We start from the raw sequence: 21,444 nt of genomic DNA on the forward strand, positions 1-21,444 counted from the left end.
CAAGTGGGCGTGTCCACCTAGATGGATGACGGAGAGATGAGCAACGGTTGCTAACAGTCCACTATCCACTCGCCATCTTATGGCGAGTGGATAGTGCCAGGATTCCCTGGAGAAGGATAACAACGTGTGAAATGAACGTGTGGAGAAGCTACGCCGCCGCCGTGTGGAGAGGATATGCACGCCGCCGCCGTTGGGACTGGGGATCGATTCCCAGTCTCTATATTTATTTTTTTCTTCATTATTTTCTGATATTAATGTATCAAATGACTTGTTGATGAATAAGTTGATGACATTTTATAAAAAACGTTAGTTTTTATGTGTCAAAAAGACAAACTGTTTTAAAACAGATCTCAAAAATGTTTTGATGATTGATGCAGAGGGGTATTCCACAAAGCCGGTTTTATCACATAACCGGGCAAATTAACCCAGGGTTTGCGGTAACCCTAGGGTTTCCGTTCCAAAAGGGACACGGTATGTTAGTTACTATAGCAACATATGCTCTGAATCAAACCTGGTCGGACCAGGTTTTGTGCAGGTTAAGTTTGGAACATAACGGTTTTGGGGATTTAAAGCTGCGTTCACCGCAGAGTCCATGTGTTCACAATGGCATGCCCTGTTGATACCGGAGCGCCAATTATTCGTGCAATCCACCGGGAGAGATTTGTAAGACCACGGCTATATTCGGATGACTTTTTGCTAGAGAGATACCGATTCTCACGCAAATCTTTAATATATTTAAATAGCCTTCTCTCTAGTTCAGGCGTTCTCACGGCGACGTAGGGTAGCAGGCGTCTTAGTGGCGACGAACTTATCCACACGTCGAGAGTAGACGTATATTTTGTCACAATTTCCTTATGTACGTCGCCGTGACACCGCCGCCGGTGGGCGGATCTTCCATGCCGTCGCCGTGACGTCGCTGCTGGTCTCTCGTCTGCAGTCCCAATCAATCCCATTCAAAATTTCACACGTTCCCACGGCGACGTAGGGTAGGCTGCTCCTTCGCCTCTTCCAGGGAATCCTAAGGTTTGGCACTATCCACTCGCCATCTATCCAGCATACATCTAGGTGGACACGCCTAGATGGCTTGTAACGGCTAATCACACTCACACCTGGTGGTATAATATGTCACCCTTTAAAGGATAACAACCAGCGGCCCGCACCCGCACCCGCCTACCTGAGTTGCAGTCGTCGCCGGCGAAGCCTTCCTGGCAGACGCAGAAGCCGTCCTTGCACAGGCCCTTCTTGCTGCAGTTGTTGGCGCAGTACACCAGAGAGCAGTCCTCCCCCACGTAGCCGGGCCGGCACTGGCACGTCGCGTTCACGCACGCCCCCTGGTCGGAGCAGTCGTTCAGGCAGCGGCCCAGCGTGCAGTCCTCGCCAGTGTAGGCCTCCTCGCAGACGCAGTCGCCGTCGATGCACAGGCCCCGCCCGGAGCAGTCGGACGGGCAGCGCGGCTCCGAGCAGTTGTCGCCACCGAAGTCGCGGTCGCACGCGCACTCGCCCTCCACGCACACGCCCTGGCCCGAGCAGTCGTCGGGGCAACGGGGCTCGGAGCAGTTCTTGCCGCCCCAGCCCTCCTCGCACACGCAGCCGCAGAGGTCGAAGCTGAAGCTGCCGTGGCCGCCGCACGCCGGGACGAAGTCCAGGCGACCTGGAAAGGAGGGACACGTGTTGAGACGAACACAAACACACAAACACGCAGACCTAGCCTTGTAACATTACCTTAGCCTTTGTAGCATTATCTCAGCCTTTAACCATTGCCTTAGCCTTTTAGCATTACCTTGTAGCATAACCTTCGCTTAACTACATGGACATTCAACTTCACGCCTTTAACTCTGCAGTTCACATTGGAGGGCAGGCTGGTCTAGAGGTTTGGTTTGATGCCCAGTCCAATGTCTGCAGTCAGGCATCCATGAGCAAAAGGCCTGAACCCCTACCTCCTCCTAAGTCTGAATTCCCTGGAAGCTACCCTGGATCACATCGTCTGCTGAATGACTAAAGATAAATAATAAAATATCGGGAACATTTTGTTTGGATTTAGATTTTGTGTTTGATATCCATCGTTACACCGTGGTATGAACTGGTCCGTGCCAGGAAATGGCAAGAAACTGAATCCTGGAAGAACATAATTCACCGGGAGTTAGCAGAACCCGACAAAACCCCCAAGGTTGCTGATGCGAGGGGGCTGGGCAGATAAATGACAGCATCGGTAGCACCACAAGGAGAGCACTGATGGAAGCCGTGAATAATAACCTGAATTTAAGATATAAAACACTGAGTTATCATCCGCTTGTTTGAATGTGTTCCATCGTTTCTAATATATATGGGTTTTTTTATTTGAGCTTCTAGGAACTGCTTAATAATTTAGCGTAATTAAATTTGTCACATCTATTACACAGGCTTTTTCAATAACTGAAGAAGTTTGGGGAGATTGTGCAAATTTGTATAACGCAGCATTTGGCGAATGTGTGTATAATATGCACGTGGGATGATGTGTTATGTGGAATGTGACGTGTTATACATGTATATTAGATTAATTTTACATGCATTATATATGCAGTGTAGTGTAAATGATGTAGGGTATGAAATGTAATTTTGAAATTGCAGCACTGCAAGGAAAATTAAATAATAGAACAAAGAGAATGACTTGATATACTCAATATCATTGTATCTGAAAATAACACCCATAATCCAACCATTGCCCAAAGAGAAAAATCCCCAATATATATTGGTTAATAACACACTGGGCGACATCAAACTGAACATATTAAAACAGTTTGGGAAGTTGAGTAAACATTGCAATTAAAATATGCAATCATAAAAACAGAAAGCAATTGCAGAGATCTCCAAGAACGTGTGTGCTTGAGGGACCCGGGAGTAGCCAATAACCACAAGTCCTTGATCCCTCTTAGTTCCCCCCTTACTGTCCATGATGGCATCAGTGCACGATAGGGCAATACCGTGCTGCAAAAACATGAAAACCACAAACAAAGAGCTTGTGCATATCACGTTTAGATTGACGTTTTCAAATCCTCTGCAGGCAAACTCTACGCCTGTTATTCTGTTTATATTCTGTGGTCTCATTTTAGGTCTGTCTTTACTGCTTGTTGCAGTGGCATGCTAATGCATTAAACTCACAATCTGTGGTTACCGATCAACTCACATTTGTAAATCCTCAGTAGACCGATGATTTACAACCTTTCCTGCTGCATTTGTTTATATTCCACAGGCACATTTTAAGGCTGACAGTTCATAAACAGCCAGCTCCCTGAGCTGATATAACAATGAATAGAGTTATTCTCGTAATGATACTTTGCTGTTTTCTCCGTCCCTCCCTGCTCACGTAAACCTGTTTCAAATGCAGAGCGTGACTGATGGAGAGTAAAACACACTCTAGCCATCTGAACACTCTGATTTTAAATAGCCACACTGTTATTGTTTGACTGTGTTATTTACCATTATCCAATTCAGTTGACACTAATACAGTTCATGTCTCCCCCTTGTTTAAAATACTATTAAATACGAAATTGTTAAAGCTCACTCTAAAACCCCCGCTAGCACAATCCCTTTGAAAGGATTCAGCCTCTGATAACAAATGATGCAGGGGGGGGTAGCCAATTCTCATCCCTGCATTTGTATTCAAACACATGATGCTGCACCGTCTCCGGAAATATGTATCTCGGCATCGGCAGAATTTCCCCCAAAACAGCTTCTTCGCACTGTGAAGCACGTTCTTGTGTTCTCTCTGTGGCATAGATAATGCGTAAAAAATGGAAAATATGGAGCGAGATGCTACAAAGCAACGTCTACGGTTACGATTTTTCAATCCGACTTTTTGTGATCAGATCTGGCTGATCCCATCACAAAAGTCGCTCTGCATCCCGACTTGGCACTTGGATCACATTGAAATGACAAGTGCAGCCAGGAGTCCACAGCTACATACTTTAGCTGTTTCATCCTGTAGCTGTACATTTGCATGCACTATAAACCTTTATATCGTTGAACAAACAACTAAATGTGTAAATTCACGAGAGGCGTCAATGACACACAATCTGAAAGACTTAAAGACCCAAAGAATAATAGTCTCACATCCGGCAGACTAACTTTCGACTGGGTGAACTTTCTTTTGTTTCGTGTATCTTTTAAGCAATCATCTTGCTTGGGGCGGAGATATGGAGGCGTGTAATTACCAAAGAGTGAACAGAAACTCAGCAACGGCCAGCACACTAAACACCACTTATCAAAACCCTCTTCTCAGACATCCATCTTCCAACCCCGCGAACGGAAAAAAACTCCTCTGCCACAAAAGAGGAAACAGGGCGCGACCTCGCCCCGCCCTTTTTTCAATTATCTCAGCCCCCCCCCCCCCCCCCCCCCCCCCCCCTGCACAGAAGATCTACCGTGGCACAGAAAGGACCCTGGGTCTGGGATGACCGACACACAAACACAGCAGCACCCCGACCCACCGGTGGCGCTGTTGTCCCCACAGCAGCTGGAGTCGCAGTGGGCGCGGAGCAGGGACACCTCGCGCTCCAGCATCTCGATGCGGGTGGCCAGCTGCTGCACGGTGGTGGCCGACGGACAGCCACACGCCGCCTTGGGGATGTTGATGCGGTGGGTGAACGTCACCTGGACATGGAGCAAGGGGGGAAGGGCCATTTTCAGGAGAGGCTTTTAAACAGGTAGTGCACAGAGCGCTTACACATACACATTTATTTATATATATATATATATATATATATCAAACATTCATCTTTTAACCACACGAATGAGTAGAATACCTCTATCACAAAACCGGAAAATATGTATATTTTCCATGCACATTTATATATTATACTTTTTTCCTAGACATATCTTGTAAAGTTATATAACAACATTTACTTTATATCCCTGATCCAAAAAAATTAGGACACCTTATACTTTTGTTTGAGGAGCCAATGGAAAGGGACTGTTTTTTGCAGCTTGCTTCGTACAGGGTTCAAGTTTACTTTGTTTTGACACTACATTTCTACAAGGTACATTCAGGAGCTATTTTACGGGCTACCTAACATAGCTTTGGGCTACAGAGTTGCATCCTGGTTAGTGTTGAATCCACATTGATCCTTCCTGCTGTTAGATTCGTCACAAAGCTTGTTTTGCAAATGAAAGAAGACGGAAAAAATACTGCAAAGCAACAGATGAAATGTGTACTCAACCGACCGTGAATGCGCTGAAATACACGACTAGTAGCACGCTTTTATTTTGTAAGAGATTAAAGGAGTGTTTTTTTGTGGCTCCTTCCTGCCACTGAGGGACAGCAGATAATAAATCACTTCAGAATCAGACATGGATCCCAAATAACTGCCGGCTGAGATAAAACACTGTTACCGTGAATTCTCATAAATTACTGGCCCACGATATTACCGTCATTATAATCCAATTATAATCCATCACTCATTTGATTCAATGTCATTACATATTCCTCCCTCATCTTTCTACCTCGATCAATGGATTCCTTCTCCAAACAATAAAACACTTTTAATTAAAAGATAAAAGCTACCTGGCTGTCGGTGTCCACGGTCTGCTCTGTGTACTCTGTGGGCCCAGCCAGAGCCTCCATGGGGGGTCGGGATCCCAGATCAGCCCGGACATCTGGCAGGAGAGACAACAAGGGTTCATATTCACGTTGGCCACCTTAGCAGGCAGTAGTAGCAGTCGGTTTAGTGCTATATTTAGCTGATGCTGTCAGAGTGTGTGTGTGTGTGTGTGTGTGTGTGTGTGTGTGTGTGTGTGTGTGTGTGTGTGTGTGTGTGTGTGTGTGTGTGTGTGTGTGTGTGTGTGTGTGTGTGTGTGCACATGATGTGCGTGTGAGTGTGTCTTTGCATATGTCAATGATGTGTGTGTATCTTTGTCTGCGTGTGTGAATGTGTGTGTGTGTGTGTCTGTGTGTGTGTGTGTGTGTGTGTGTGTTTGTGTGTGTGTGTGTGTGTGTGTGTGTGTGTGTGTGTGTGTGTGTGTGTGTGTGGGTGTGTGTGAGTGAGTGTTTGAGTGCATATAGATGCAATTGTTTGTATGTAAAGGTGTATGTGCGTGTACAAAACACCTCCTGTGTGTGTACGTGTACGTGTGTGCGTATGTGTGAGTGTGAGAGTATGCATGCGTGTGTTTGTGTGTGAGAGTATGTGTGTGGGTGTGTTTGTGTGTGTGTGTGAGTATGTGCGTGTGCCTGTTTGCGTGCATGCGTGTGTGTGTGTGTGTGTGTGCATTTGTGTGTGCCTGCAAGATAACAGATAAAGTCCATCCACTACACAGATGGACAGGAGGCCGATGTCACGTTTCAATCCCACATGATCACCTGGAGCGGAGGAGGACTCCAGGTCCACGGAGCAGAGAGACTCCATGGGCACATTGATGTTGTACACGTGGTTGAAGACCACAGCTTGCTCCCCGAGGCTCTGATTGGACAGAGCGGCAGAGGCCAGAAACTCCTCCCCCGGGGCCTGCCTCTTCACTCTGACGGTGCGCACCAGCTTACTGTCCCCCGAAGGAGCAGCGTGAGAGGGCGTCTGAAGAGAGAGGAGAGAGAGCGGGGGAGAGAGGGGAGGAGAGAGGGAGGGGGACAGGGAGGGAGAGCGAGATATAGACAGGGAGGGAGAGAGGGAGGGGGACAGGGAGGGAGACAGAGAGACAGAGAGTGGGATGGAGAGAGACAGAGAGAGGGAGACAGAGAGTGGGATAGAGAGAGACAGAGAGAGGATGGAGAGAGACAGAGAGAGGGAGAGAGAGAGATAGACAAAGATAGAGGGAGAGAGGGAGAGGGGGTTGGAGAGAGGCAGAGAGAGGGAGAGGGAGGGAGGGAGGGAGAAAGACGGAGAGGGGGAGAGTGGGAGAGAGGCAGAGCACGGGAGATAGAATGAGGGGGAGGAACAGAGAAACAGAGAGAGAGAAAGAGAGGGAGAGGGGTGAGAGAGACCAAGACAGAGAGAGAGAGTGCATCATAACTGGCACGATAAAATAACGCATTGTTTTGGCAGGCCGAACGCATACAATTTCAGATGAAAACCAATTTATATTTTTGGTATCTGCGGTGCTCTGAATTAATTCATGAATATTTTAAATTATTATTATACTGATAGAAACGACATAGAAATTATTAAGTGCTGAAATATCCTTTAAAAACGGCGATGTGACCGTGAGCTGAGATGTAATGTCAGCATTATTTAATACCTGGGGATCGGGGGAGGTCAAAAAGGAAGGAGGCATGAGATGATGGCCATGGGTAAGGGAGAGTGAAAAAAAAAACACTTGAAATCCAAGTGTACGAGGGTTCTCCTTTTAAACATATTGACTCTATCAGGTCAATAAATGCCAATTCCCCTGAAAACGATGCTGTTAGAAAGCAATAGTTGGACACAACAGCGGTGAATGTTGGGTGACATCAGCGCAACCTTAAGAAAATCTCTGGTGTTGGTCTGGGAGAAGGAGAGACCGGAGGCATGTCTCATTAGCATACTTGTTTACTGTTGCATTCTCATTAAGGGTAAGATATGCAAAAGTGGATTGAAATTTCTTGACAAACATTCTGGTTTGAAAAAAATAATAACACTAAACTGAAGGTTTTCAAAACAGTGTCCCAGTGTGTGTGTGTCTGTGTTTATGTGTTTGTTTGTGTTTATGTGTGCATGTGTTTGTATGTGCGTGCAAGCATGTGTATGAATATGTGTTTCTGTGTGCGTGTGCCAGTGTGTGTGTGTGTGTGTGTGTGTGTGTGTGTGTGTGTGTGTGTGTGTGTGTGTGTGTGTGTGTGTGTGTGTGTGTGTGTGTGTGTGTGTGTGTGTGTGTGTGTGCGCACATGCGTGTCCGTGCATTTGTGCCGGCCTTCATGGAGTGCATGTACAAAACCACATTGAATATCGGAAGGGTTAACCAAACAGTGTTTCCATTTTCGAAACGAATTTGAGCGCTGTGGTACTCCATTGGTGGAGTGCTGCTTTGTCCCGTGTGTGCTGTGAGTTACCTGTAAGGCCAGAGACAGAGCCAGGGTCAGCATCCAGGCTGCTGCAGGCTTCATTGTTCTGGAAGGTTTCTGTAAAAGAAGCATGCTGGCGACACAGTCCTCCACAAAGCTCTCCTCCCGTCCTTCACCGGCCAGGGAACAACGCACACTAAAGGAGGGTAACACAAAGCACAGAGAAGGACGATGTTATGGGAGACAGCCGAGAGAGAATAAAAACAAACCTACCCATGTGATGCAGTGTAGATATATCACAGCACTGCAAACACAGATCACAAACTCACCATTAACATCCATGTCATGTCATAACTGCATTTGATGATATTGATCTACTTCACAGTGATTATAATGCTTGGTTAAGGCGTTTCAGTTTCTATGTAGCAAGCAGCGGGTGCGAATAAGCTTGGGTAGAAACCTTACATGCAGCCCATCTTTGCCAAGATCAACCTTGTAATAAAGATTCCTGCATTGTTCCTGACAAGTAAACAGATTGATAAACTTAAGTACATTCTCTGTGTGTACATTCGTGAACGGCCTTGGTGGGAGTTGAACCCCTGGCAGTGTTGACGGCCTTGGCCTTACCAAGGGCAGCTACACCGGCCCCAGAAGTTATACATTCAAATTCGAGTGTGTGTGTGTGTGTGTGTGTGTGTGTGTGTGTGTGTGTGTGTGTGTGTGTGTGTGTGTGTGTGTGTGTGTGTGTGTGTGTGTGTGTGTGTGCGTGCGTGCGGGGGGGGGCGTGCGTGTGTGTGTGTGTGTGTGTGCGTATATGTGTGTGTGTGTGTGTGTGTGTGTGTGTGTGTGTGTGTGTGTGTGTGTGTGTGTGTGTGTGTGTGTGTGTGTGTGTGTGTGTGTGTGTGTGTGTGTGCGTGTCTGTGCAAACATTAGCATTAGCTCAAATCTCGCCACTCATAAATAAATAAACGCCTTTGATGGGAGGATTTAAAACGATAAATAAAGAAAGGCCCTAATCCCTGGAAGGGATCCCTCTGCCATGGATTAGCGGGAGAACATGGAAGAACCTTTGAACACATTTTCTTCAGCTCTACACCAAACATTTGATCTCTCCGGCGTGAGCGAGGGATAACAACAACAGCAGCCACAACACGACGCACCGTGTGAAGGGTGAAGGGTTTGACGGGTGGATCTGGAGCAGGGAGCGGGGTTTAGAGACGTCGCTGTACAGTAATCCTCTCTCTCTTTTCAGAGCGGAGACACTGACTACACGTCCCGTGTGTGATACGGATACCGTATGACCTGTCACCGGATCGCGGTTGTTTTAAAACAAAGGATGCGTACCGCTCGCGCACAAAGCATACGAATCACGCTAAAGCGACAGCCCGTCAGACAGACGACTGTGATGTTAATGATATCTTTATACCGTTTGTTTGTTTGTTTGTTTGTGTGAAATACAACTGGGAAAAGGGATCGCCTACGGTTTATGATGATTGGAGTAAAAGGAGGTTGATTTAATTAGAATGAATTGTTTCTTTTCATCGGGATACAATGCATGCTGCTCTGAAAACAGGGGATCATATTTGGTTTATTAATGAAGTTTGTGTTACAAATTATGCATATCTAGGTTATCTTTGTTCCCTTATTTTCTCTCACTCTCTCTCTCTCTGTTGCTCACTCGCTCACATACACACACACACACACACACACACACACACACACACACACACACACACACACACACACACACACACACACCACACACACACACACACACACACACACACACACACATACAACACACACACACACACACACACTATCCTGGCCTGCAGAAGTGAACCCCTGCTCCATGCTAGGCTGGTGCGTTTTCTCATTATGTCTCACTGGCTCCGATGTCACTAGAAAGAAAAATGCATCGCTCAGAACTCCCCTCCACACCCTATTCTATCCCCGCGCACGCGAACAAAAGAAGAACGAGAATACGATGGCGCTGTCCCTGATTCTCGTGCTGTCCCCCCCCCTACTTTAAAAAGGGGTTCAACGGTTAGATTTGTCACTTTAATTCATGAGGCGCCCGGTCCCTCGATGGCGCTGAGTGGATCTGCTGAAGAGGAGGCAGAGGAGGGGTGGAATTCTAATTGAGGAAGATGTGGTGTCTAAGGGGGAGATGGCAACAGTGATGAGGGCTCATTTGAAGAGGCCCTCTACCCGATTGCAGGATCTAAAGGAGCCTGTCTGTCGAGTGAGCGGTGTGAAGACAAAAGGATTCAACTATGCGTACGTTTTCACAGCATGGTGGAAGACACATACAGGGAAGCACTGGTACAACGTTATCTTAACTGGATTGGACTTGGCAAACTAGATTCTAAATTGCAGAGGAGATCCAAGCGCCACGGACCTAAGAATAGTGTGCATTATAATGTCATGTAATAATAGGAATTTAAAGAGCTGACTTTGCCTGAAAAAAAACTCAAGCAATTTGCTGAGAAGAGATGCAGGTGGATAGCTCGGCCTTTGGGACACCAATATAAACATTGTCTGTACGTGTATGTGCGTTCAAGGCTGAGATTTATTCTGGTGCGTGTGTGCGCATCCGTATGTGTGTGCGCATGGTGTCTGTGTATGTCTTTGCGTTTTCACGTGCGTTTGTGTGTTTTATATGCGTGTGCCGGAATGTGCCTGGCAACGCAAATGTGTTTTCTACCCTTGATACAGACTGCATGTTCCTACCACTGTATGTGTGGGCAGGACTCTGTTGGCAGCTGGTCAAACCGTGCAGCTCACAGTGGACGCCCGCGGTAGCCGTGTTCGGCAATCTTGTATCAACATCCTGCATCGCATGTAAGGGAAGGTAGGCAGGCAAGCACTCTCAGCCAGGGCCTCTCAGGGCCTCACTGTGTGTGTGTGTGTGTGTGTGTGTGTGTGTGTGTGTGTGTGTGTGTGTGTGTGTGTTGTGTGTGTGTGTGTGTGTGTGTGTGTGTGTGTGTGTGTGTGTGTGTGTGTGTGTGTGTGTGTGTGTGTGTGTGTGTGTGTGTGTGTGTGTGAGCCAGCTGGAACAGCTCTTATCACCACACAGGCAGGTATCTTCATCAGGTTAGGTAGCAAGCGAGGCGGAGTCCAGACTTATATTTGACTCTTATATTTGCACAGAAACGGGGAGCCCCCGACACTCTCTCTATTTATTTTTTATCAGTCAGGTGTGTGTTGTGGAGTTCCTTGATCCAGATCGTATGCTTCGTATTGATCTAGGTGTTGACTCCTTCCCCAGGTTCATGCTGTGAATGTTGATAGAGACGCTCATGGTTGTATGTACACCTGGGTGGCACTGCTGTCGTGTGTGGTGTTGTGCAGTCTACTCGTAGTTGTGTTTATGCATGTGTGCCCCTGTTTGTGTGTGTGTGTGTGTGTTGTCGTGCGTGTGATCCCAACGGTGGAGTAATAAAAAATAGAAAGTCAGTGAAGGTTAAGTTCATATTGCATCCTGTACTGCTTATGTACACTATGTTGGCCGCTCTTGATTTTTATTTTACGAATTGCTTTGGCCTTGTCGGAACATAACGTAACCATAAACTCCCAGTCGCCGCGCCAACCTCTCCCTCTTCCTCTCTTTTGGCTCCAACGCTGAAAACGCTAACTCTTTCTACCCCCGGGGACCCCACTCGTGCGCGGTTAGGCTCTGGTCTTACGCGCCACGTGCCGTTAAAAACCTTTCGCAGATTTGCCAAGAGGTGTACCGGCGATGACGCATACAGATGAGGAAGAGGACGGGCTCGGACGAAGCCGACCGGAACAGGTCTTCTCCGAGGCCATTAGCCCCGGGCGCGTTCCCCCTTCCACTCGCGTTCTCAGGAGTCGGTGATAACAGGCCTCTGTTCTCAAAGGACGTGATGATGGTCGGCTGACAAATGGCCTCGCGACGCTTCCTTTGCTCACTTTCCCCGGCGTGCATAAAAAGATGGAATTGCCCTCTTCATCATCTTTGGCCACAGAAACCCCCCCCCCCCCCCCCCCCATGGTAATCTATCGCCGGCTGGCAGAGAAGTGTCTACAGTTGGATGTCTCTGGGTTTGGAAGGATCAACTTCATTAGTCCTCGATGTGCGTTTAGGAGATGGAAACATGGGAAGGAATGCCGTTCACTGCTTTGATGTTTTTCAGAGAGATGAAAATATAATATGGTGTGTTGTCCTCTGGGTAAACGCAGCCAAAGGACATTGGCCAACGTAATGTGTTTGTAGTTGCTTATTGCATAAGACTTTAGCTTATCGCTGCTCTATACTCTTATACTCTATGTATATATATATATATATATATATATATATATATATATATAGTTTCCAAAGTCACAGGATAAGTTTGAAAGGCAGTCAAAGTTACATGAGGTTTTGTTCTTCAGTCGTCAGGTCACGGTTTCGACCCAAGCCTGCAAGCGTTTTACCATTTTGTTCTCTTCTTTTTGGACAGTTGCCCTATTGAATTGGGATTGAATCAAAAACGGAAGTGAAGGTCAGTGTGTGTCCACTCTTAACCATGGATTGATGCATAAAACGCTTTGTAGAAGTCAATATTGACCCGAAACTAATGAGCTCTTTCACCGTTTAACAGCAGGGGACTACAGCAAAGGATTTTGCTCTGAGAGCAAACAGTCTATGCATCCATAGCTTCAGTACAGAGACATGGCATCATGTCCATTTTTTTTTTTAAGTCAGTTGCCCTTCATAACATTCACAGTCTCTAAGGGCTACACAGACGCTCCAGGACTACTAGCTTAATCTACTGTTTTATGTGATGCAGGGTAGGATTTCAGATATACTCATACACACACATATAACACACACACACACACACACACACACACACACACACACACACACACACACACACACACACACACACACACACACACACACACACGTATGAACAGGCCCCCTGGCTCAACGCAGCACGTCGGTACAGGCCAAAGAAAAACACCACTGATGTACTGATGGCTCACTGGCGGCCAGGTGGCTTGGCAGAAACACGAAGGGTTAATTAACTCCATCACACGTGCGCACAGAAGAAAAAAAGGAAAGCTATTCACATGCTCACAAGCACACATGTATCATTTTTGTCACTGTTTGCATCCCTTTCATTTTAACAGTGGTCCACCCGCTTGGATTGTAATAGGATCTGACAGCATGGGGGCTCTCCACACAGCCAGCGATTGGAAGTGCATGAGTGAAAACAGATGCAATCTGAATGGCCTCGTAACAAACTCTGTGGTTGTATGTGTGGGAGTGTGTTAAAGTTCACGTGAAAGAGGGGATGACACGCAGCAGAACATTTTATTGAATTATAGCACTCATTCCCGAAATTAAATATGATTATAACGATGATTATTATCATTATTAACACAGAAGAAGAAGAAGAAGAAGAAGAAGAAGAAGAAGAAGAAGAAGAAGAAGAAGAAGAAGAAGAAGAAGAAGAAGAAGAAGAAGAAGAAGAAGAAGAAGAAACATCACATCCCATTGATGGATAGGTGGGAAGAGATAAATGAAATGTTGAGGCAAAACACTTCAAATCAGCTGGGTGCTGCAGCATCGGTTAACAGGGACAGCAGAGGAGTCCTTACCTTACCTAGCCATCTGCCATGCCTTATTATCACACACATTACCATAGTACTCTATCAGGAAGTCTGTTCAGACACAGACATGTTTTAAGTGGGTGTGTGTGCATATGTGTGCGTGTGTGTGCGTGTCTCTGTACCTGCATCTGATTTGACGCGGACAGTATGTGTGTGCATCCGTGCATACGCATGTCCATCTCTACCTTTTACAATAGCTCAGTAGTTGTGTAAGCCTTTGTCTTCCGTCTAAACGCTAGAGGACAACCCAGGGCACACATCTCTCAATGCAGGCCCAGGATGCATCTCTCCTCCACGCCTGATGTCTGACGGGCTACCCGGGCAGGAGGGGCGATCAATCGGTGCGGCAGCCTGGTGATGTCACCTCTTTGTCCCGCCACACTCCACAGTCATCCTCTTCATCTTATTAGGACTTTATGGTGATCTTCTTCTTCTCATCATATTATGACCCTTTGTTCAGTTTTTGTTTATGTAACTCAGCCAAACGTTCTCAGTCACATCACAGCAAACAAGGGAATCATTCTATGTGCATATACCTATTACCTGCACCAGCGGAAGGCTTCTTCAGCAGATTAAACGTAATTTTCTCTCTCTCCTGCACTCAGTCAGTCAGTCAGTCAGTCAGTCAGTCAGTCAGTCAGTCAGTCTGTCTGTCTGTCTGTCTGTCTTCCAGTGGCTCTGTTATTCTACCTTTAATATTCTCATTGAAGGGGAGCCACAACCTCCATTTGCACAGGCTAATGGGCAGCCACCTCAACGGGAACACAACAGCCTTGGCAGCCCCCTCCCATGTGGTTTATCACTCCCCCTCACACTCCCACCACTCTCCCGTCTCACTTCCACGCTTTTGTTATTCTTTGCAACAAAGAGTTTTTATTCTCTCTCTCTCTCTCTCTCTCTCTCTCTCTCTCTCTCTCTCTCTCTCTCTCTCTCTCTCTCTCTCTCTCTCTCTCTCTCTCTCTCTCTCTCTCTCTCTCTCTCTCTCTCTCACTCTTCTAAATTTCTCTCTGGTACTACAACACAAGCCTTTTCTCATTACTCTCATCATTCTGGCCAATTGCCTTGTCTTTCTGGATCATTGGGCAATGCTCATTGGCCGCACCTGCAACCCTGGGCTTCCACCGGTCGTCTTCGCGCTCCCATGGCTCCTCTAAAGCATCGGTGGAAACCAACAAATGGATTTGGAATGAAAGCGAACAACACTCCGTGATGCCAATGATGACTGGCTGTGTGGGGGTGTGTGCCTAAAGCAAAAATACCTTCTTTGTTTTTGATCTGCCAAAATGAACAAAAAATGGCCTCCACACAAATAAAGGATAGAATGGTTGAGATTTGATTCCTTTTGTAAAGAATTATTTTTGAATTAAAATGAACGACATCTGTAGCGCAGTGGGTGTTCGTCCATTATCACCTCGGTAAATCGATGTCAGTGAAATTGGTTATAAAAGAGATATCACATGAAATGAATGCTATGAGACTTAATTCGATTCCATTTCAAAATGAATAAATCTGAACATACTCAGGCTTTAGTGTTTTAAGGTAATTTAAACTAATATTTGTTGCATAGCATGATTGTCCTTAAAATGTCTGTTATTTGGCCTCAAAACCTAAAAGTCACAGATTGAACTAGAAAATGTTCTCAGTAGAGCACAGACCTCTGCCAAGGAAAAAGCTTGATAGATTGGGGCTAGCTTGGAGGGAGCCAATACCTCAGCCCAATGATACCCAAGAAAGCCCGGTTTTTAGATTAAAAAACCCCATGAACCCCTTGGCAAAATAGGCAGGATACACTTTTGATGGTGTTATAAAAATCGATCCGAGCTTATGCCCCTCTTACTTGGCCAATAACCAACATATCCACCAAATTTGGTCTAAATCCGTGCTCAACTTTCTGAGATATCCCGCTCACCGACAAATGCCACTACCATGACCCCATTTTGGCTGATTTGCAAGAAAGTTAATAAATTCTTATTTGGCCAATAACCAACCTACCCACCAAATTTGGTTGACATCTGTGCTCAACCCTTTGAGAAATCCTGCTCACAGAAAACATAACCTCAATGCCAAAGGTAATCTTTGGATGTATTTATGTATTTCTTAGTTATGTTAAGTTATGATCAAAGTTATGATCAAATATTGTTTTACTGGCTTGCTGAACCTATGAATTTATGTTATCAAATTTGCCTAGATCTGTTTATTCTATATTTCTGCCTGTGTGTATGCATGCAGTCGCTTCTGTTACGTAAGCTACATAAATAGTCACAAGTTGTTCTCCTCATGCACTTCATCAAAACATCTGCGCTCTGAATTAATCATCGACACCGAGAGACATACCGGTGCTTGTGAGACTGAAAGAGCAAGCCGGGCTAAAAATGTATGAAATATATATCTGTAAAGATATAGAGAGAAAACTGAAATAGAGAGGAAGAAAACAAGTTAAAAGACCCCAGCAGAGGGAAGATAAAAGGTGGGATTCAATTAATGGACATTGGAAAGTTTCCAAAAAAGAGAGAGTAAAGAAGGTGATGTATCTTCCTATGCTTTTTGGTTGACCCAAAGCTAGCTGGGGAAGAACTAAAGGGAGACATGCGGCAGATGAATGCCTTCTGCTCTTATATTATGCCCTGTAACGATGGACATCTCTTAGCAGAAGCCATTTCCCATTTCAGTGCCAGTCAATTTGGTAAAAAAAACAAAAAACAAATTGAGATAGGACTAACACATAGAGCTAAAAGTTGGATTGTGGGGCAACTTTGAATTGAAGCAAATTATAGTCATTTATTTAACTCATAACATTGAAGTCATGTTGGGTTTCTAGCCATTGGCGCTCTATTTGTCGAGCGCATTGGTAAAAACAGTTGGCTGTAATCACACATCTGAAATCACAATCACAGACAATGTTAGCATCAATAAAGCAGCTATGAAACGCTGCTGCTGAGGCTAATTTGAAGGGCAAACAAGATCAGAGATGTGGTTTTAGGAAGATTAAAGTTCCAGGCTCATTATTGGCTGTATTTATTACAAGAAGCTATTTATTCATGTATTGCTTTGCATGTTTTGTTTGGACATTTGTTTAGTCATTTCTACATCATCGATTTAGGCAGGTCTTGGGTCGCTAATGTAAATTAGCAATTAGTGTGTGTTCTTTGTGGATGATCACAACACGTAGTAGACAGCTATCATGGGATTGCTGATAGGTTTCTGTTGTTCCATTATCTGGTCAGGTTCATTTGAATCTCTAGTATAGGGACATTTAGACATGGCGCACAAATTGTCTGTCAATGTTAGAAGCGACGCTAGAGTCACCACTGCTGGGATGAGTGGGAGGAGATACCAGATCCACACACAGGATCTTAAAGTGTAAAATAACAACAACTTATCAGAGAGGGATGTATCCACTAGACACCTGCATAATATATTGTCGGGAAATGTCAAAGAGTCAATTTAATACACTTAATAAACAATTTCGGTTAGTTAATGAACTCTGCCTTGGAAAGACACTCATCTAATGCCAACACAGCACACATCACACTAACCGACTCCATTGCAACAACCAAAAAGTCCCGATTTGTTAAGTCGGACACCTCGGCAATCTCTCGTGATCAAAATCGGCTGTCACCAGGGATCCCCCCCACAAAAAACAAAAAACAATCCTAACATAGCCCACCCCACACCGCAGGATAATCTGGCAAAAATAATCAGTGCCATCAACAAATCTGGGATTTGGCGGAAGGGGTACAACGGGCACAACATCGGGCTAATTATCCTGTAGTGAGTACACAGCATTAGATACAAAGCCCTGTGAGTTCCTATTGTGTGGTTTCATGCAGACTATGTCAACTTGGAAAACCCTTTGAAAATTAGATGACCAGGGTTGGAATTCAAATAAAAAAGGGAATGTAGTCCATCAGCCAAAGACGGTTGTCAAATAGAGATATGGCCCTCCCGTCAACACATATATATCGACATGATCCAATCAGTATGATTGCTTGAAAATAATTAATGTATTCATGAAAGTCATGTCGTTCGCCTGTTTTCTTGAAAGCCTGAATGTTGCGTTGCTTAAAAGTCTCCTGCCGCAAGGAATTATTGGACGGCATGATCTAATTTCCTTTGGAAAGTGTACCCCATACAAAGGGAGACGTTGACAAGAAAAGAACAGCATTCAAACACCTTTCCTCAGCATTAAGATAATTCTTACAGACACATAAACCAACGTCAGGGGTCATTTTGGATCCTTCCTAGGGCAAAAAAGACTGTCTGACCGCAGCATAGACTCCTGTCCATGGACAATGCCTTGGCTACGACCCCCTTTGCAACAATGTGCTGTTTCTGTTGAAATCATATATTCACCACGGCTGTAAGTAAAGTAAAGCACCTTGCAACATGTCAACGATTCATGTGAATGTTTCTTTAAACACGACTTTCCATCTGTCAAACTAATCTCTCTGAAAAGCATTTTAATTAACCAGCTTGAGACTTTGTTTGATAAGTATGAGACTAGAACGGCATAATAATGTATTCCTACGCTGGTCAGAGTGTTCTGGGGCTACTGTTATGATTCAATGGCATCAAGAGTGCGAGGCATTTTAAATTCATGGAAAAAGCTGTTCTTCGGTGATGCCTGAGTAGCACTCTTTGCAATTTAAACACTGTCAAGTGCCTCGGTTTCAGTGATGCTTTTGTTATTCATTCTCTCTGTCTCTCCCGTTTTCTCCTCTTTCCCTCTTCGCTTTCCTCTACTTATTCCTCCCTCACACTAAGGAATTACCTGAGAAAAAACATTGAAATAGGCCCCCCTTCATATAAATCATTTGTTTATTGTCTTCATTCCCTGTATTGTCTTTCCATCCGTTTTTTTGTGTTAACGTTCCGAGTGGAGCAGAAATGACAGGGTATTTATTACCTCCTATATGTTTCATAATCAATGAAGCCAACATAACTCAACTAAAGTCACCCTCTAAAAAGGGGGTTAAGGGCAACACAAGACTAAGGCCCGGAGGCATGACGAGCTGTCAGTCAGAGCCCAGCATGGTGTCCTGTAGATATGGTTGAGGGGAGTGGCATGTCCCTGGATGTCTCCCGTCAACTCAATCACCATTCCATGACAGAGGGAAGGGCTGTTGCTCAACGGGAATCAACTGTAGTATGGAATGACGCTGATCCTGTCTCGCTCAGCTTCTAGGGTATTGCTTCAACACAGCTAGAGTTAGGGGTTGGATTCCAACTAGGGCCATCCATATATTCAGGGGATTTTGTTACTTGAAGCTGATTTGCTGTGGTCGGTTTAAAAGTTGTTAAGAGTGAGAGCAGAAACAAGCCGAATACAGCAGAATATAGCAAGATCAACAACCGAAAATGTGCACCTTTATCTCTCACCCCTCCCTCCCTACGTTTCTCCATCATGTTGCATTCCCGCACCTTTGATTGACAGGCCAGATGGATTCCCCTAACAAATCTTGGAATTGATTGGTCAGAAATGAGACTGGAGCAGTCAGTGTCAGGCTCATTCTACAGAGGCAGGTGCAGTCGACTCGAGACCGATATTCTCACAGTGCATTTCTCCCACTTATTCACTAAAATTAGAGCTCTTAAATCGTACCTAGAACATCTATAATGGCATTAGTACAACAGTTTGGTTGAATTAGATTCACATTTTTTTCTTGACAGGCATAGCATAGAATATTTTTGTCGTACGCCTACCACCACTGCGTTTTATACTCGAAATAGAACGATTTAAAACAACAAATATATAATCAACACTATTCAGTGAATAAAGCATTCCTCGTTTTTCTTTGTCTTGCTGTGTATATCAAATGTATCCCATTGTATTGCCATTGTAATGTTATCATTAATATTTTGTGTTCATTTGTGTTTGCTAAATAAACAAATCGGGAACATAAGCAGCATCACTGGCTTTCCATGGCTGTCGTGCAGTAATAATCGTGTATAAAGGGGACACTGGCACTCTGAGCCGAGACACTGCATGTGTATTCATCAGTTTATTACCGTTTGCATATAAGGAGTCCTGCAAAAGATCTTGATGACAATTGTGTTGGAAACTTAAAAGTCAAAAGTTGTCAAAGAAGACAATATACAGATTTATTTTCCTCACCGTGGTGTTTTGTGTTCAACTTTCCTTGCCCCTCCATGACACACACCCGGTTGGGAGAACTACCATCATTGTAATGTTCCCCATCAAACATACCTTTCCGCCGTATGGACTTTGAAATGCTGCACGCCGACTGAGCATACCGAATCCCTCTTGGCATACGAATCATTCTCCACTCTGATTGTCTTCTGTTTCACTAACTTTCTCATTAAAATCCCGGTACACAGCACTATCTAATATCTATCCGCCAGAAATTGAGTTCGCTGTCACATTAGAGAATGAAAAACTGAAATAAGAAATTGCACTGACAGGAAGGAGTGGAACCGTATTTTCTGATATGCCCTAGGGCAAGTTGAGCATTTTATTGAGCTGTCAAAAGCCTAAAATACCCTGGCACCTCAATATCTGTCAATACTAACTGGAAAGAAATAATTCAAGTAGTGGTGGACAGAAGTGTAATTGAATTCTCAAAATTGCCATGTCTTTTCTACTTTAATAATGATTTCCTGAATCCTAAATTATATAACATCAATCATCAATCTCAGGACCTTAATCTCTGTCTCTGCTACCAATTATTGATCCCAGACGGCTTAGATTGGTAAAGCTTCCATTATTGATTAAGCACAGTCACATCACTGAGGCTTTAACCATTGATCCACTAAGGATCAGACTAGATAATGACAAGAAACCATTTCCTAATTGGTGGAGCTACGTGAGGACATACTAATGGCGCTCAAATTGCTAATCAAGCCACGTTGAAGTTGGGTTTCACAGTTGCGTAAAGAAAACTAATATTGTGATATCTAATGGATTGACCATTTCATGCTATTACGTAAACTCTAAAATAGGCTGTGGTTAGCCTCTTGATGAAATTCATTTATTTGATTTTAAAACGCAGATATTTTGCATCTAATAACTAGTAGCACCAGTTGCTATATGTTAGCCTTGAGCTTAAAGAAGGATGAAGATAGTCAGAGCTAAATAATTCAGGCCTCCATGCTGCAATGGAGGGCCAAAACATCTGATTCTCACGGTATCAGTGTCAGGTGGAGATCTAGAGGGATGAGAAAATACTAAATGGTGTGTCACGGAGATAGGGAGAACCTCGGATATCTTCAGGAAGGTGTGAACGAGAGCGGTTGTACGATGAAAGCTTCCCACTGAGAAAAGAACAGAAGTCGAGCATAAAACTCAAAGCTCATTCTCTCTTCCTGAAGACGTTATTCAAACAATTATTGGGTGAGAATTCAATTAACCACACAACGGGCTAAAAAATAACAACACCAGCTAGGTCAGGATGGGTGTGTGTTGCTGCTCACAGTGCAATAAAAAACATCCTTGTTGGTGTTTTTGAATCCATTTTTCTCTTTCTTCAGGCAACAGTAAAACGTGCCTCTCTAGTGTGGGCCAGTGGAGCGCTTTACCTCGACTACGAACACAATCAAATGCATGGCGTGTTGTGGACTCGCAAGCTTGAATAGGGGGGGAGGGGGTGGGGGGGGTCTACGACAAGACACATTTATCTTGCGTGACGTGAAGTGCGGCTTTACGACACTCATGTGTGTAGAGATGTCGTTCCCGCTTAAATGGCTCCGGAAAGGCGAATGAGAAAGATGCGATTCGCATTTCAATTTGGTATTCTCACACCCCATCACGTCCCGCATCCTGAGTTCCCCCGCTCCTCCGACGGTATAATGAGCCTTGTCAGCCACCGTAGACGCCAGAGGTATTTAGACACGGAGACGCCCCGGGAGGAGCT

The 21,444-nt window shown here is 44.8% G+C and overlaps 1 protein-coding gene across 3 annotated transcripts in view; it reads right to left on the bottom strand.

Annotated features, from left to right (window-relative positions):
- The window catches only part of tnr (tenascin R (restrictin, janusin)), a 129,305-nt gene that overhangs the window by 38,786 nt on the left and 69,075 nt on the right, over positions 1 to 21,444 (bottom strand). For all 3 annotated transcript variants that reach the window (XM_030363023.1, XM_030363022.1, XM_030363024.1), the window contains exons 4-8: positions 7,997 to 8,144; positions 6,335 to 6,545; positions 5,540 to 5,631; positions 4,467 to 4,629; positions 1,175 to 1,651 (exon numbers count right to left, since the gene is read on the bottom strand). In XM_030363023.1, the coding sequence (XP_030218883.1) occupies positions 1,175 to 1,651; positions 4,467 to 4,629; positions 5,540 to 5,631; positions 6,335 to 6,545; positions 7,997 to 8,080 (1,027 nt within the window). In that variant the 5' untranslated portion in view covers positions 8,081 to 8,144. The remainder of the gene's footprint in view (positions 1 to 1,174; positions 1,652 to 4,466; positions 4,630 to 5,539; positions 5,632 to 6,334; positions 6,546 to 7,996; positions 8,145 to 21,444) is intronic.

The sequence above is a fragment of the Gadus morhua genome, chromosome 8 (genome assembly GCF_902167405.1).
Source record: "Gadus morhua chromosome 8, gadMor3.0, whole genome shotgun sequence".
In the NCBI taxonomy this organism is placed as follows: domain Eukaryota; kingdom Metazoa; phylum Chordata; class Actinopteri; order Gadiformes; family Gadidae; genus Gadus; species Gadus morhua.